General features: G+C 35.6%; 1 protein-coding gene across 1 annotated transcript in view; it reads right to left on the reverse strand.

The window, feature by feature from the left end:
* The window catches only part of LOC131902652 (vomeronasal type-2 receptor 116-like), a 28,915-nt gene extending 15,884 nt beyond the window's left edge, over positions 1 to 13,031 (reverse strand). The window contains exon 1 of the mRNA XM_059253662.1: positions 12,835 to 13,031. Coding sequence (XP_059109645.1) covers positions 12,835 to 13,031 — 197 coding nt within the window. The remainder of the gene's footprint in view (positions 1 to 12,834) is intronic.
* Positions 13,032 to 18,680: the final 5,649 nt, after the last annotated feature.

Here is an 18,680-nt window from a genome sequence, read left to right on the forward strand (position 1 = left end):
TCCTCCCAACCAATCATTATTAATGAAAAGACAAGCTGAATATTTGATTTCTAAATCATGATATTCCTCCATGATCCTCAGTTCACATAGATCAATACATTGTGATGATGCATTTCTTCTGGTTTATCTACATTTCCTGCATTTTCTTGCTCATTTTACAATCCAATAGTGGCTGGAAAGAAGACTATTTTAAATATCACAGAAGCAAATAGAAACTGTGATATGGCCTTCTTATACCATTTTCCTAGTCATCTATTAGTTTGTATTCTAGAACATTTACTGCCAGTGTGAGAGTGTTCCGATGAGTATGGAATGATGAGCCTCTTTTAGTGAATTTGTAATGCAGAGAAAGTAGGAATATATTTGGCAACTCTTTGCTTTGGGTCATGATAGGCCAGTGTGAGAATGTTCTGATGAGCCTCTTTCAGTGGATATGGACTTCTGAGAAAGTAGGTATATATGGACAAAGTTTTTCTGTGGGTGTGATATGTCTTGTTTAGTATTTGAGATGGGGCACACAGGACTACTGTTCTCCCTTAGATTTTACTGTACATTTAAAAAGAAACATTTAAAAGGTACATGACCTCTGGTCCTGTGATGAGATAATGCTGGGGACTTAAGATGTGGATATAGAGGAATGTGAAAGGAAGATTCTTTCGTATGAAGATAGAAAAAATTCACGTTTCTCACACAGTGAAAATGAAAATTCCAGTGGTCCAGACTCAAGATGGTATCCAGATGTTTTTTTGTATAATAATTATTTTTAATTAACACACAGTATAAGTGGTTTTATTATGGCAATTAACACGTATTTGTTGTTGGTATTTTACCCTCTGTCACCTACTCATTATACTCATATAACTACTGATTTAATTTCTTAGTTCAAACACCTTCATTATCACTTTATGATGTTCGTGTGCTTGTTCAATTTATGAGACCTGTGTGATGTTTTCTTCTGCTGCCTTCACATAGTATACCAGTCCCAAATCCTTCAGACCTATTGCTCTCAAATAAAGCCTCTCCTACTTTCTTCATGTAAAAAGGTACCTATATATACATATACATATACATCATATACATATATACATGCATGCACTCTCAGATACACACACACACACACACACACGCACACACGCACACATGCACACACACACAGAGTGACATGCTAAGAAATCTAGAGTCTGTGAAAAAATCTGAATTTCCAAAGTCTGTCTCTTTTCTGTCTCTTTACCTAACATGACATTCTACTCCATTCCCAATTCCTGCTAATGACATCATTTACTTCATACTGGTTGGGTTTGACTTGATAATTTGTATATAAATCCTGTGTGGCTTTCATCTGAATTTGAATATGCCTAAGAGCATTCTGTACCAGTTATCATATTTGTTTAATTTCATCACTGGTTTCAATCCTTTATAAATTGCATACAAGCTATGTATTTAAACTTTTCTAAAACCAATGTATATGGTATAGTTAAAAATCACTTGGCCGGATGGTACTGGCACATGTTTTTAATCCCAGCACTCTGGAGGCAGAAGCAAGTGGATCTCTGTGAGCTCTGGGCCAGCCTGTTCTACAGAGGGAATTGGAGGACACCCAGGAGTGTTACACAAAGAAACCCTCTCTTGAAAAGGAAAAGAGAAATCACTGTGTGTATATTTAACTGTGGTAATTAGTGAAATGAAACTTTCAAAGTTTGAAGAATGCATTGTAAATAGCAATAATGAGTCTTTGTTTATACAAAATAACAACAAAAATTTTATAGGAAGTCGTTTCTTTATTTCGTCCTCTGTTGAGGGGCATCAAGGTTGATTCCATATATTGGATATTCTGAATAATGCTGAAATAATCATGAGCAGAAAATGTCTATGTGCTATTCTGAATTGTCTATTTTCAGAAAATCCCATAGGGATTCTGGATGGACCTTAAGGTACTGCTGCATTTACTGACTGAATTAGACGTATGTGTTTATCACAATGAGGACCTTAGTTTCTACTCATACTAAAAACAATGATGGGAATTCCCATAACTCTTACATGCTCATTAATTTATTTGGTCATGTTTTAGCTATTCATTCTCACTGTGAAGTTGTACTCTTGAGTGAGATATAGTTATCATTTTTGCAGCTTAAACCTTTGACTGTACTTTCACACTCATGTTGTTTTACGTGATTAAAAAATGGAAGTAAACAGTTATGAAGAAGTCAGCATGACAATTTTTAATTTTGGTCATTTACTTACCATAAACTGCATTCATCATGTTGAATTAAGTCCCTTACATGCCTATTCTGTTCAGAACTTTTATGAATTAGTCTTTGATTTTTTCATCTAATGAGATGACCATCTTTTTTTATTTGTTTATATGTTTGATAGCTTAATTGATTTCCATATATTGAACCATTCTTGCATCTCTGGGATGATCATTTTGAAGAGATATTAGACTAGGCTTAGAAGTATTTTATTGAATATTTCTGCATTGATATACACCTGGGAAATTGTTCTGCTATTCTTTCTTTATTTGGCTCACCTGTGGTTTGGATATCAGGGTAAGTCTATTTCATAATATTAACTAGACAATTTCGTTTCGTTTCTGTATTATAAAATTATTTGAGAAGATTTGGTGTTAACTCATCTTTGAAAGTCTATTTAAATTCTGCACTAAAACCATATGAGTGTGGGCTTCTCCCAACTTTTGGGGGACTTATAATGACAGCTTCTATTTCCAAAGGATTTAGAGGTCTATTTAAATTGCATATCTGATACTGAGTTAAGTTTGGTAGGTAGACCTATCAAGAAAATTACCCATTTATTCTAGATTTTCCAGTTTGGTGGAGTATATGTTGTAAAAGTATGTTCTTATGATTCTCTGGCTATCCTTGGTGTCTTTGTTTGTACTCCTCTCATTTTTCATTTAGTTTTTAATCTGGATATTCCCTCTGTTTCTTTTAGTTAGTACAGATAAAGATTTGTTTATTGTGCTGTTTCCCAATAATCAACCATTTAGCTTAGTTCACTTGTTTCTATTTTATTGATTTCAACCATAAATTTGACTATATCTTTCTACTCCTCAGGGGTGACATTATTCCTTTTTTTGCAAGAAACTTCAGGCATGCTGTAGAGTTGTTAATGTGAGATCTCGCCAGTAATTTTATGTAGGCACTTAGAACTGTGAACTTTCCTCTTAGCACCACTTTTTTCTTTAGTCCCATAATTTCGGGTATACAGTGTATTTAATTGTCACTGAAGTCTAGGTTGTCATTATTTTTTTCTTTGTTTCTGTCCCAACCTGCTTTTCATTCATTAAAATGTGTTCAGTTTCCATAAATTTGTAAGATTTCTGTTTTTGTTGTTGTTTATATCTTGCTTTAATTCATGATGGTCCTGATATGATGCAGGTAATTGTTTTAATTTTCCTGTACCTGCTGAGACGTTCTTTTTTTTCTGAGAATATAGTTCATTTTGGAGAAAGTACCATTTTGCACAGAGAAGAAGGTATATTCTTTTTTGTTTCAATGAAATGTTCTGTAAATGTCAGTTAGGACTATTTTATTTACAACCTTTGTTAGTTCCAGTATTTCTCCATTAAATTTTTGTCTGGATGATGTGTCTATTGGTGAGAACTGGTAATTAATACTCCCACTATCAATGTGTGTGTTCTATATATAATTTAAGCAGTATTGGTTTTTCTTTTACAAACATGGGTGACCTTGTCTTGGGGGCTTAAATGTTAAGAATTGAAACATTATTTCTGTGGATTTTTCCTTTGATGAATATGCAGTGGCCTTCCTTACACTTTGTACTCATTTTCAATTGAATACTTTTTCGTCAAATATTAAAATGTCTACACACCCTTGATTCTTAGGTGCATGTACTTGAAATATCTTAATCCAAACTTTTATCCTGATGTAATGCCTATACTTGATGTTGATGTGAATTTCTTGTATGCAAAAAAGGATGAATCCTGTTTTCCCATCCATTCTGTTAGTCTGTTTCTTTTTATTAGTGAATGAGACTATTGATAGTGAGAGATATCAATGGCCAATTGTTTTTGATTCCTGATATTTTGTTGGTGTGTTTGTGTGTCACATATTTTATTTGCTCTGCTGAGATTATTTATACCTTGTGTTTTCATGGATGTAGTTAAACTCCTTTGTTGGTAGTTTCCTTCTAGTAACTTGTATAGGCCTGGTATTGTAGTTAAATATTATGTATATTTGGCAGTATCAGAATACATTATTTTCTCCGTTTATGGTGACTGAATCCTTTGGTGGATATAGTAGCCTACCTGCCATCTCTGTTCTCTTAGAGTCAGTCTAGGCCTTTCTGACTTTTAGAGTCTCACTTTACAAGTCAGCACTGCATTTGTATTTCACTTGATCTTTTTCTTCTTGCATTTAATATGCTTCCTTTGTTTAGTATGTTTGGTTTTCTGATTATCATGTTCTTAGGGAAGATTCTCTTCTGGTTCAATCTATTGGTTTTCTGTATGCTTCTTTACTTCATAGTCATATCCTATTGTAAGTTAAAATGTCTTCTATGATTTTGGTGAAAATACTTTTCTTGGCCTCTTGCCTTGTGTTTTGCTTTTAGACATTTTTTGTAGTGTCCCAGATTTACTCATTATTTAAGTCTGTAGTCTTTTTCAGATAAAAAATTAAAAAAAAACACTGAAGACACCTTATGCTGGAGACGATGTGGAGCTAGGGGAACTCTCCTCCACTGCTGGTGGAAATGCAAGCTTGTACAACCACTTTGGAAATCAATACGGTGCTTTCTTAGAAAATTGGGAATCAATCTCCCCAAGACCCAGCTTTACCACTCTTGGGCATATACCCAAGGAATGCTTAATCATACCACAAGGGCACTTACTCAGCTATGTTCATATCAGCATTGTTTGTAATAACCAGAACATGGAAACAACCTAGATGCCCTTCAACTGAAGAATGGATAAATAAAATGTGGTAATATATACAATGGAATACTACACAGCAGAGAAAAACAATGACATCATGAGGTTTGCAGGCAAATGGATGGATCTAGAAAAAATCATTCTGAGTGAAGTAACCAAGAATCAGAAAGACAAACATGGTATGTACTCACCCATAGGAGGATACTAGATGTAAAACAAAGATGACTAGACTACTACTCACAACTCCAGAGAAGCTACCTAGAAAACAGGACCCCAGGAAAGACACAGGGGTTGCCCAATGATGGAGAATGGATGAGATTTATTTGAACAACCTGGACGTGAGTGGGGATTTGAAGGGCAAGGTTTGAGGGAAAGAGAGCTTAGGGGAGTAGGAGATCTCAGCTGGATCAATTACAGAGAGGGAGAACAAGGAATAAAAGACCATAATAAATGAAGATCACATGGGAATAGGAAGAAACAAAGTGCTAGAGAGGTCCACAGAAATCGACAAAGATACCTCCACAATACTCTACTGGCAATGGTCAAGAGACAGCCCGAACTGACCTACTCTGGTGATAGGATGGCCAAACACCCTAATTGTCATGCTAGAAACCTCATCCAATGACTAGGGGAACTGGATGCAGAGATTTACGGCCAAGCCCCAGGTGGAGCTATGGGAGGCCAGCTGGTGAGAAAGAGGGGCTTTTGTATGAGTGAGAATTGTTGAGACCAAGGTTGGAAAAAGCACAGGGACAAATAGCCAAATGAATGGAAACACATCAATTATGAACCAATAGCTGAGGAGCCCCCAACTGGATCAGGCCCTCTGGATAAGTGAGACAGATGATTAGCTTGAACTGTGTGGGAGGCATCCAGGCATTGGGACCAGGACCTGTCCTCAGTGCATGTGCTGGCTGTTTGGAACCTGGGCCTTATATAGGGACACTTACTCAGCCTGGGAGGATGGGACTGGACCTGCCTGGACTGAATCTACCAAGTTGAACTCAATCCTCAGGGGAGTCTTTACCATGGAGCAGATTGGAATGGGAGGTATGCTGGGGGGAAAGGCGCGGGGGGCGGGAGCGGGGAGAACAAGGGAATCTGTGGCTGATATGTAAAATTAAATTAAATTATAAAATAAAATTTAAAATAAATAAATCAATCAAAGGACCTAACAGATATCTACAGAACATTGCACTCAAACATAAAAAGTATTTCTTCTTTTCTGGACCTCATGGATCTTTCTCCAAAACTGACCACATAGTTGGTCACAAAACAAGTCTTAGTTGATGCGTGAAATCTGACATAAGACACTGGATCCTATCGGACTACTGCAGATTAAAACTGAACATCAACAATAAGCAAAAAACCAGAAAGCTTTTCAAGTCATTGTAACTGAACTCTTTAATGAATTACTAAGGGATCTAAGGCAAGAACAAAGAACTTAAAGACTTCTGAGAATGAAATGAATATGAATACAGCATACACCCAAACTTATGGGACATAGTGGCAGTGTTGGTAAAAGAAAAGTTAATTTTTCTAGCATTTTACAAAAAAAATGGAGAGAACTGATTCTAGCAATATACAACACATTTGAATGTTCTAGAACAAAAAAAAAATTAAACCCCATCCAAGAGGAATAGACACTATTGCAATCAAACTGAATTCTGAAATCAATAAGATAGAAAAGAGAACAATTAAAAAGAGTAAATGTAACAAAAATTGGATTTCTGAGAAAATAAAAAAAAATCTTGTCTAAACTAACAAAAAGATAGACAACATATCCAAATTGACAAAATCAGAATTTAAAAGGGAGACATAATAATAGACATCAAGGAAATCTAAATAATCATTAGGTCATACTTGAAAACTTGTAATTAAAAAATTGGAAAATATAAAATAATTGCATAATTATCTCAATAAATACATCTTACCAAGTTAAATCAAGATCAAACAATTGAAATGCACCTACAAACCCTAAGGAAATAGCAACAGTCTTGCACAGTCTCCAAAACAAATAAATCCCAGAGCCAGATGGCTTTAGGATAGACTTCTACCAGACATTCCAGGAAGAGCTAACATCAATTCTCTTCAAATTATCCCACAAAATACAAACAGAAGAATGATTGCCAATATCACTTTATGAAGCCACAATCATCTGATACACAAACCACAAATAATTCCACAATGAGAAAAAATTACAAATTCCCCTTATGAACATAGATGTAAAACACTCAATCAAATAAGTGCAAACTGAATCCAAAAACACATCAATATGATCATCCGTCATGATCAAATAGACTTTATCCCAGATTTTGAGGGATAGTTCAACATATAAAAATCAATCAATGTAATCCACCATATAAACAATCTGAAAGAAAAACACCACACGGTAATCTCATTAGATGCTGAAATAGCCTTTGACAAAATCCAACAGCCCTTCAGGATAAAAGTCTTGAGGAAAGAGGGAATACAGGAAACATACCTCAACATAATACAGGCAATTTACAACAATCCTAAAGTCAACATCTAATTAAATGGAGAGAAACTCAAACCAATCCCACTAAAATAAGGAAGAAGAAAAGGCTGTCTATTCTTTCTATATCTACTCAATATAAAGTTTGAAGATTAAGTAAGACCAGTAACACTGTTGAAATAGATCAAGAGATTACAACTACACACATACACACACATTGCTACACACAGAGATACTCATATTCATACAAAAGTATATACATAATACAGCAATATACTCATTTACACACACTCCCATACATACTAAGACACACAGAAAAACGGACTGGCACATATAGACAGAGAGACATATACACCCATTTAGACACACAAAAAGAGAAACAATCAAAATATACCCAGGCCCATACAAACATGCATGTTCTCATAAATATACAAACAGGGAGAGATACACAGATGCAAGCAACCACACTGAGAGTCATTGACACAGACAGATTTATGCCCACATCCAAAGACATACCAATAGACACACACATACACACCCATGTACACCAACACAGACATATGTATGTACAACCACTACACAGAAACATGCAAAATACCCACATAGGCACATGCAGACACATACACTGACAAATACAGATACACAGGTAGACACAAACCTACATATATGTAAAACAATAGAGATACATACACAGATACACAGGAACACACAAACATACATCCATACACAGTGAGATGCATCCATTCACATATGTGAATATGCATGTGTGCACTGTACTAAATCACAGCACAATTTCTAGAATAATTATTCTGAGTTCTAAGTGAGGTCCCCAAAGCCTAGAGTGGGGGTAGAATCTGCTAAGGACACTTATGAAAACCATCTCCTACATGATTACAACATATTTGAGAATTAATAAATGAGGGCTCATTGTGGTGGTATTTTACTTGTATTGAAATGTGATTTTAATTGTTTGTTGATAAATAAAGTTGTCTGGGGGTCAGAGCTATTAGAGCCATAGCAAGTGTGTGGCGGTGGTGGCGCACGCCTATAATCTCAATACCATAGAGGACCTGGAGGGCTGTACATGTAGGCAGTGATGAGGCAGTCATGTGTTTGGGTTTACAACCAATGAGAAGAAAGAACAGCTAGATTATATAAAGACATACACACAGGAAGTAGGCTCCCTGTTTGGAGAGCTCTCTTGGCTGAAGCAGGAAGGGTAAGGCTCTTAGTTCTGACCTCTTGGCTTTCTTCTCGGAATCAACTCTGTGTTTCTTATTTAATAAGACGGTTGGTTACATCTACAGTTCATCTTTTCAACATAGAGAGCATTAATAACTAAGAACTGATATATTTTCAGTATTAGGATGGGCTGATATTATTTGGGACTTTGTAACATAATCACTAATTTCCATTGATAAATTGTTTTTTCCACTTAATTGGCTTTGAAGTAGAGACTTACAGCACACTTTTGATTTATTTCTTCAGAAAGAAAAATGTTCAGAAGTCTTTCTATTTGGTGAATATTTCTTAATACACTAGATTTGAGCATCAGAGAAACTCTTAAGCACAATGACATTGATGAGACCAAATATCACCCAATAGAGGAAACACTACCTTAACATAGTTAATAACAGGTGTTTTGCTATTGTCCATTGGCTGATTATCTTCTTGTTAAAGAAGCATCTCATGCAGGGCAAGGGACACAGCATATACAGCATTGTATACAGTGTCATTGCCACAACTAAAGGCCATGTCAATAGTCCTGACCATTAGCCATTCCAACTAGGCATTGGATGAGCAGCTTTTCAGTTAGATTTTCAATCAGATTCCAAGACCTCACAGTTAAAATTAATCCACCCAGCCTTTCCAGGTAATCATCTGAGTATTTGAGATGGATCAATGTCTTGTCTAAATTTTAAAACCAGAAATCTCAGCATAGTGGTGTGCAAAAGCTAGAGTCCCAAGAGATGAGTAGCCCATATTCTCTGTATACCTAGAGATTCAACACTCTAAGGCTCACAGCTTGAATACCGATTGTGTCACTATAAATGACATGTTGGATATGTATGGATATGTTATGATTTGTTTATAACACGCATCAGCTCTTGACATGTAAAAATACTTCTTGCCTGGAATCATGATCACAAAGGTGAAACAGAATTTTTTTTATTTCTGTTCTCAAATGTGAAAGAAATAAAGTAGTCTGATCATTTTCTAAGATGTACAGTCCAATCCAGAGCCAGTTGAAGTGAAGCATCAAAGAGAACATGGCCTCTCTTAGAGATGTGTCTTTGGGAGGCATCTGATACAGACAGGGAAAGTGATCATGATCGTTCAGGATAGGATGGAAGGGTCCATAGGTAAGCTAAACGACCTAGGACACAGGAAGCAGCATGAGTATCATGCACTCTTAAAATCTTGTAAGCACACTTCTGGTGAGTATTCTAGAAAATCCTCTTACTTGTTACTTTTTCCATCATCTGTTTCAACAAGGAATTGTGGAAGCACCATCAAGTCTCTGAATTGTACCCTTGAACTACACAATTGGACATGACTGTGAAGCCAGTCTCCTCCTCACAAACTTCTTGGCATCTGGGAAAGCTACCAGTGAATACAGGGTTTCTTGCAAAATCACCCCAAATAAAACTCACCTGCTGAGATTTGTAGATGTCTAGGAATGTCCCAATGATGACAGATGCTGCACAGTAACGTTCTGTACGCACCACTGTACACCTGATGTCTTTGTTAGAGACATAATTAGAAGGAGTTTCACGATTTTGTTCAAAAAATAAAAAAGGATTGTGTAAGTGTGACACAGTATTATACCCCCTGTTGGTATGGAAATAGTAGAGTCATATTTTATAAAAGATCAGGGTTCCTGTTGACTTCAACAACAGAAATAGCCAAGGCCGGAACAAACTGATAGTCTACAGTTGGTGCTCTGTAAATGGAACACTGTTTATGTTGGACAGAAATCTAGAGATGATCATTTGTAGTCAGGATGAGGCTTATCCTGTACGGGATGATATTCCCAACTATCTACTATGATTGAAACAAATATACTGTGTTGTGAGATTGCAATGACAGAGAAGCTGGAAACTTGAAAAATCTTTAAAAGTTGATGAGAGTGCATCTAACATACATAAGATGAGACTTTGCATTTTCCACAGAGAGGGCTGTCCATCTCTGGTTTTGCATACTTGTTCAGAAGGTAAATACAAGGGCACAGTCTTTGACAAAAAGGAAAACCTGATCAGGAATTAATTTTGAAATTATTGAACAATGTGAAAAATACATATGGTGCATGAGCAAACTTTCTGGTAATTTTTATGAAATAAACTCAATTGGATACGGCATTCAGAGCGTGACAGTTTAATGCACAGTAGTCTTTCTGGGACAATATTTGGCTCAAGTACTTATAATTCATTATAATTATTTGGTAATATAGTTAACATATTCCCTCATGTCTATCCCTATCTTGTTCTTTTTTTTCTTGTTTATCTATTGCAGGCACAAAGTTATTAAAAGGTTTATTTATTTATTTAAAATAATAATTTTAAATATCAGAGTATGTCTGTTAAATATATGCATCTGTGTGTGTGGATATGACAACTACTCATTTAGGCCATAAAGAGGCAACGGATTCCATGGTTTTGAGTGACAATTGGCTTTAGACTGGCCTGGCATCAAATGCACAGGGATAAACCTATTCCATTTCCCAAATGGTGATATTAAGAGCATGTACTCCAGTATTGTTCACCTATTTTATGTTTATACAAGTATGTTCAATGTAATCATATTTGATATATCTGACCAACATAAATTTTCTCATAGAGAGCACATTTTGCATACATTTTCACTTACAAATGCACAACACTGGCATTGTATTGAAAACTGGGGACTTCTGGAAAGTGAAGTGAGGATTATTTGTGTCAGCGTTACATTTTTGTATACTAAAAGTTTATGAAGTGTGCAATGTATGGGAAATATAAATGAATTTTGAAAATAAATATAGTTAGAATGTTAGTAAGCACAGAACAATATAATTTTGTGCTTATGGGTATGGAAGAAGAATAACACTCTTGTCTTCTAACTCATTTCGTATTATCTGACCAATAAGCTTCAAACTCTTTTATTCAGAATGATTCACTCAGAGATAAATACAATTTGTATCCCACTTAGAAATTGTACCACTGTGGTATCTTTAGGTAGAAATACAGATATACATCTATGCATTTTTAAATAAAAACCATCTTATTATATTCTTTATTACCGTATGGATAAAATGTCATTGAAATTGTCAGTAACTCTCAACAGGAATTCGATATTGTAACTTATGAATCTCAAACACTAACTCCTGCACACTAAAGAATAAGAAGCATCAATTACTTGAACTGTTAGAGTAAACGACTGGACTAAAGTGCTACATTTGAAAACAACTATTAACAGTACACAAAATCAAAATGTGTATATTGCCCAAATTGGTAAAATATGCAGCCAGCTATAATTAGTAAAATTACAGAAAGAGAAACATATAAGTTAAATGTGTTGTAAGTGTCAGAGAATAAACAGCTTAGACATAAGGAGAAGAGACATGTGCTTCTTAAATAATAGCAAAGATGGGCTAGTAGGTAACTGTTCTCAAGTGTGGCCAAGTATCACATGCCACTGCTGTCACTCAGGAAAAGGACGAGGAAAGTAAGTAATCACCACTATTACTGACCCTACATTTCAAAGAATGCAAGCATGTCGTTTTCAGTCTACACATTCCTTCTTTACTCTAAAGAGAGAGTGAAGAACTAGACTTTGAAATTAAAGGCCTGTAGTTATACATGGATATGGGTAAAGAATGGGGAAACAGGAACCCATGTGAAGTTCACAGTGGGCAGGTCTCCTCACTTTCATTCTTGATGCAGCTTTAGAAGGCACAATGTGACCACATGCAGAGCATCTGAGACAGTAAATGAAGAGCTATGTGAAAATTCTCTGGAGCTTGAGGTACCACAAATATTAGTTGTCCTAGCACATGCATTAGGAGTGACATGGTGATCAAAGGGTCATCACAGGCTCTACTTGACAGTCATTTACTTATACACATTTAGAATGATAGTCATTTAATAGATTGGGGTTTTCTTCAGTAAGACCAGCTACTGTGCTGTGGAAACTGTCAAGAGGATGGCTATATGTGATGGAACAAATTAGAGAGCCCTTTCTTCACTCAGCTTTCAGCCTGTTAAGTAGGAGGATAACTGGGAGAATAACAAAACTCTCTGGACAAATTAAAAGTAGAAAAAGAGCATTGAGTCTCTAAAAGAATCTGGGGTTGTTTCTTGGTTTGCAGATTGAGTAACAGAACAGAGACTCAAAACATTCTCTGATTCTCATCTTACAACCCACCATGAAATATTCATGATTACATTTACATAGAAAATAGAAAGAAACTTACTGTGTATTCAGAATGTAGTTGAAATAATCTTTCTCCACAGGCCACTGCACTCTTAAAAGGAAGAAGATACAACCTGTCAACAAATCTCCATCCTTGTCATTATTCTGCTTCATTCTCCAAAAGCACTTGGGATGGGTGATACTGGATACAAGAAGTGGAATGTTCAGGAGCAAGAAGAGAAAAATCAAAGTGAACATCTTTGTCCAACTTGAAGCCTGATCAGTGTGTATTGTGAAGTGCTGTTAAGATCAGCACATTATATGGGCACCTGTGTATTCCAATCTGCTTTTATTTCTGTAGGAGAACCTGTGTGTTCATGATTCCTTTCTTCCAGATGATTCAGACCCTCTGTAGGAATCTATGACAGTCTCTTCCCTGGGGCTCTGCAGCTGATGTCCATGTGATTAAATTTGGTTTATAAATAGATATGAGGAGACCTCAGGTAATTTTATGACATCACTCATATTTGTGAAAATTAAAGGTCTTTGGAGGATGTCATTTTGAGAAAATTTGGTCCCAGGATTGCCTAAACAATCTGTTTATATTAATTCCTTCAGAAATGATGTCAGTAGATTTTGGCAGATGTTCCACATTGAGATATGTAACATTGGCTCAGGAAGAACTAATAAAGTTAGAGTTCATGGGTATATACTGGGAATTGTATCACAAAATCCCTGGAGGGAAAAGTAGCTCCATGATTACAGCAAGTGAGTTCCACACAGCTTGCATAGTAGAGCCTATGCTACACATGTGACAGTCACAGGATAGCTAACCAAATCCTGTGCTTCCAATGTTTTGTGAACCAATAATCAGGCCAAATTCCAAAATGTCCTGAATGCTGCTGTTCTACAACTAATCAGCTCTACATAGAGCCTTTGTTACATTTGCAGCATTGCAAAAATATTTTTAAAATATTCAATAAGTTCCATAAATTCTGTAATATATTTCAAATACAAAATAAGATCTCTCACTGATCCTCCAACCCAAATGTTAAACAGAATATAAGGCAAATATTTTATTTCTAAAACATCATCTACATCCCCAAGCCTCAGTTCTAATAGTTTAACTCCATGTGTTGACCCATTTCTTCTGCTTCATCTTTAATTTCCGACATTCTTTTTGTTCATTTTACAATTTACTAGTGGCTGCATAGAAGTCTTTTTGAGTATTGTGGAAGCAAATAGAAACTCTGAAGTGATCCTCAGTTTAATGTGTAAATTGCTCTTATACAATTTTCCTAGCTTTCTATTTTTGTTTGCATTCTAGAACCTGCAATGCCAGTGTTACAGTGTTCTGGTGAGTGTGGGCTGATGAAGCTTTCAGTGGTTTGGGACTGCACAGAAAGCAGAGCAATGTAGGGCCATTGTTTACTGAGGTTAGTGATGTGTTTTATATAGTATTGGAGACAAGGTACACAGGTTTAGTGTTCTCATGTGGATCTTATTGTACATTTAATAATAAACATTTAAAAACTGTATGACCTATGGTTCTATGATGAGCCACCCTGGGGGCCTTGGATGTGAAAATACAGAAATGTGACAGGAAGAGTCTTTCATAGGAAGACAGAGATCATTCACCTTTCATGGAGAGTGCAAATAAAAATTCCCATGCTACAGTTTCAGCATGGTATCCAGTTTTGTTTTGTATTGTATAATTATTATTTTTTAAAAAGTAATATACTTTATATTCTGGCAAAAGACACATGTATCATGTCCTTTTTGTGGTATTTTCCCCTCTCTCACTCACATCTGTTGCTCAACTTACTACTCATTCTATTCCTCAGTCTACGTAGTTTCCTTCTGAATTTATGACGCGTGTTTGTGTTTGTGTGTGTGCATGTTGAATTAATGACACAAATGTGAAATTTTCCTTATATTGGATTCACATGGTACCCTATCCCAAGTTCCTTAAGGCCTTCAATTCTCAAAAACTACCTCTCCTACATTTTTTAGTAAAATACTTGCATATATGTGAACATACACAAAAATATGCACATGTACACATTCAGTTGAGCATTATTAAGTTTCCATGAGATTGTAGGCTTTCTGTAATTTTTGTTGTTGTTGAAATCTGACTTTAAACCAGGGTGGCCTGATAGAACACAGGAGGTTATTCCAATTTTTTTGTATCTGTTGAGATTTGCTTTGTGGCCAAGTATGTGGTCAATTTTAGAGAAGGTTCCATGGGGTGCTGAGAAGAATGTTTATTCTTTTTTGTTAGGATGGAATGTTCTGTAGATATCAATTAAGTCCATTTGAGTCATAACAACAGCTAAGTCCCTTATTTCTCTGTTAAGTTTCAATTTGGCAGATCTGTCCAGGAGTGAGAGTCAGGTGTTGAAGTCTCCCACTATTAATGTGTGGAGTTTTATGTGTTATTTCTGCTTCAGTAATGTTTCTTTTACATATGTGGGTGCCCTTGTGTTTGGGGCATAAATATTCAGAATTGAAACTTCATCTTGGTGGATGTTTCCTGTGATGAGTATGTAATGTTCTTCTTGATCTCTTTTGATTGTTTTTAGTGTGAAGTCTATTTTGCTGGATATTAGGATGGCTACACCAGCTTGCCTCTTAAGACCATTTGATTGGAAAGACTTTTCCCAGCCTTTTATTGTTACGTAGTGTCTATCTTTGAAATTGAGGTGTGTTTCTTGTGTGCAGCAGAAAGATGGGTCCTGCTTTCGTATCCATTCTGTAAGCCTGTTTCTTTTTATAGATGAATTAAGTCCATTGATATTAAGGGATATTAATGACCAGTGATTGTTAGCTCCTGTTATCTTTTGGTGGTAGTGTGTGTGTGCTTCTCTCCTTTGGGATTTACTGCTGTGGTGTTATCTATTGCCTGTGTTTATGTGGGTGTATCTGACTTCCTCAGGTTGGAATTTTCCTTCTAGTGCTTGCTTTCTGTAGTGCTGGATTTGTGGATGGGTTTAAACAATACCTATCCACAAATCCAGCACATGTACACACAAACTCACAATCATATACACACAAACACACAGATTGTCATAAATTTATATAGAGTCTGTGAAAAGACTGAATTTCTAGAGTCTGTCTGTTTAGATAACATGGTGACTTCCCAATTCTGCCCCATTTCTTGCTAATGACATCATTTAATATTTCCAGACTGAGGACAAGTCCATTGTGTATAAATAAATCCTGTGAGATTTTCCTCTGAATTCCAATGTGTCTAAAAGTCTGGACCCAGTAATCTTATTTGTTTAATTTATCTTTGATTCTAAGCATTTATAAATTATATAGAATCTATTTACTTAAACTTCTCTAAAATCTGTGTATATGGCTTAGTTAAAAATCACTGTTTATATATTTAAGTATAATAATTGATGAAATAAAACTATCAAAATTCTAAGAAATCATTGCAAATAAAAATAATGAATTTCTGTCCAGATGAAAATAAAAATAACAAAATTTTAGCTGAAATCTTTTATTTCCTCATCTTTTGAGTAGCATAAAGATTGATTCCATATCCAGTATATTCTGAATGTTAATGAAATAAACATGATGAGACAAGTATGTATTTGCTATCCTGTTGATACAAATGTAAACTATTTTTATATTCCTGTTTAAGATAATTTGTATGATACAAATACAGAACTATATTTGTTATTATATACATATATTTCTACTCTTATTTGAAATATTTATATATTGATATAAATGTAAATTTATATCTGTCATACTGTATGTATGTTCTACTTCTGTTTAGGATTGATATATATTTAAGATTATTGTCATATTGCATATCACACTATATGTTCCAACCTTTGTTATGAATATCTTGTTTATTGTCACAATTTTGAAGTCATCGTCCTTTACTGTACATTTGCTTATAGACTGTTTACCTTGTTTACATGAAGTCTTAGTCTTTTGGTTATTTTGGTAGGTAAGACTTACAGATTTATACTCACCTATGCTTGTCATCTCTATAGTTAAAATAGTTAGGTTATTCAGATTCACAGATACATAGGTCAGATGGGCAGGTAATCTTCAAACACTTCATAGACCTAGAGAAAATGGCATTTAAATAACTTAGAATTCTGTTTACGTGAGACACGACTGCTCCTGACAGCACGAATTTGATCCTGAGAGAACATTGGGCTTCTAAGACATTTCCATTTGGAAGTTTGTCTTCTTGGCATAAAATGGCCAAGAACTGCCCTTACCTCAACTGCTGATATATGAGTGCTGTCCTTCTGGACAAGCTGGACACAAGAAAGTGACTTCTGAACTCTGATAAGACAGGGTAAGATGGTCTTTCAGAATTCCTGCTTCTGAAAATGGTCTGTCAGATACGGTAGGCCTGTAGTCAATTTGAATGCACCAACAATGCTGAGAAACATCAGGTGACTGTCCAGGCTGCCAGCTGTCTATAGTTACAACTTAGTATATATATATATATATATATATATATAATCTTAGATAGGACATATTAAGTATTAGATTCAGGTTCTTTAGGATAGGGACACCTTTTGGAATGATCTTTGTAATATGCCATTTACCTACACTCTAGACTTCTCTGGATTTTAGTATGTGTTTCTTGCCTGATGTTGTTCACATTTTTTGTAGTTCCATCTTATCTAGGTCATAATCCCTCATTATTCCTGGACAATATTTGATAACCATTCCTTTGTATATAGTCTTGTATTAGGTTAGAGCCTTCTTATTTAGACAAAAGGGGGAGATGTAGTGGGTAGCCATTCCACCTTTGATCTGGAAGTTCCAACCCCCATTAAGGCTTTGGTAACTGTCATGCCTACCAGGCAGGGCCAAGAGAGGACCCTGAACACCCGAGATCCAGATGCGCCGCCTCGTTTGGTTCCTGGACCCTGGACACTGGAGGTAGACTGAGCAGAGTTCTCAAGAGAACACCACCGGACTGTGCTACATCTTTCCAGACACTGCAACCTACCTATCCCTTCATTTGTAAGTTACACCACTAAACAAACCTCCCTTTTAACTATGTGGAGTGGCCTTAATAATTACACCGATACTTCATGGTGGACATTTTATAACACTGAGGAAAGAAACTGACAGACAATGCAAGATGGAAACTATCCTTCATGGTTTCTGGATTGATATAATTAATAATGTTTGAAAAATACATGCATATACCATGAACAGGATGCTAATATTCTGTACAATATCCATCAAAATTACATCATAATATAAAGAAAAATCAGAACTATGACAAAACATCATAAAATTCAAATAGAAAAACAGACTCTGGATGGATCAATCAATGGAGAATAAAAACAACAAAGCTGGAGTTATTGTAATAATTATGCTCCACTACACTCTAGTGTTATAGTTACAGAGGACCATAATATACTGATACTACACTATTTCAATGGATAAGAAAAACCATAATTAGGGTGCACAGCTATAGCCAACTTATCTTTGACATAAGTTTAAAACACACCAATGGAAAAGACACAGCAGCAAAACAAATACTTTTGGCACCCTGCGAATGAAGGATTAACATATCTATAATGTAAAAGAATGGAAAATCTCAACAAGAAAAAAGTTAGCTCAATTTTGAAAAGGTGCAAACTAAGAATTTCAAAAAGATGAAACACACATGGTTGAGCTAACATCTTTAGCCACCAAGGAAGGGCAAATTAAAACAAGATCAAGTAGGGAGGGGACTGGGAGGAAGGAGGAGCGAGAAATATATGGAAAGATGGCTAAAATTAAGGGCCACTTGATGAGCACTGTGTAAATCTAATACAATAGGAGCTTCATAAATTATATACATGCCTAAAGAACATCTGAATGAATTCACTAAGTAATAAGGGAGACAGAGCCCCAACTGGCCACTTCATCACC

Source organism: Peromyscus eremicus, chromosome 1 (assembly GCF_949786415.1).
Source record: "Peromyscus eremicus chromosome 1, PerEre_H2_v1, whole genome shotgun sequence".
NCBI lineage: Eukaryota > Metazoa > Chordata > Mammalia > Rodentia > Cricetidae > Peromyscus > Peromyscus eremicus.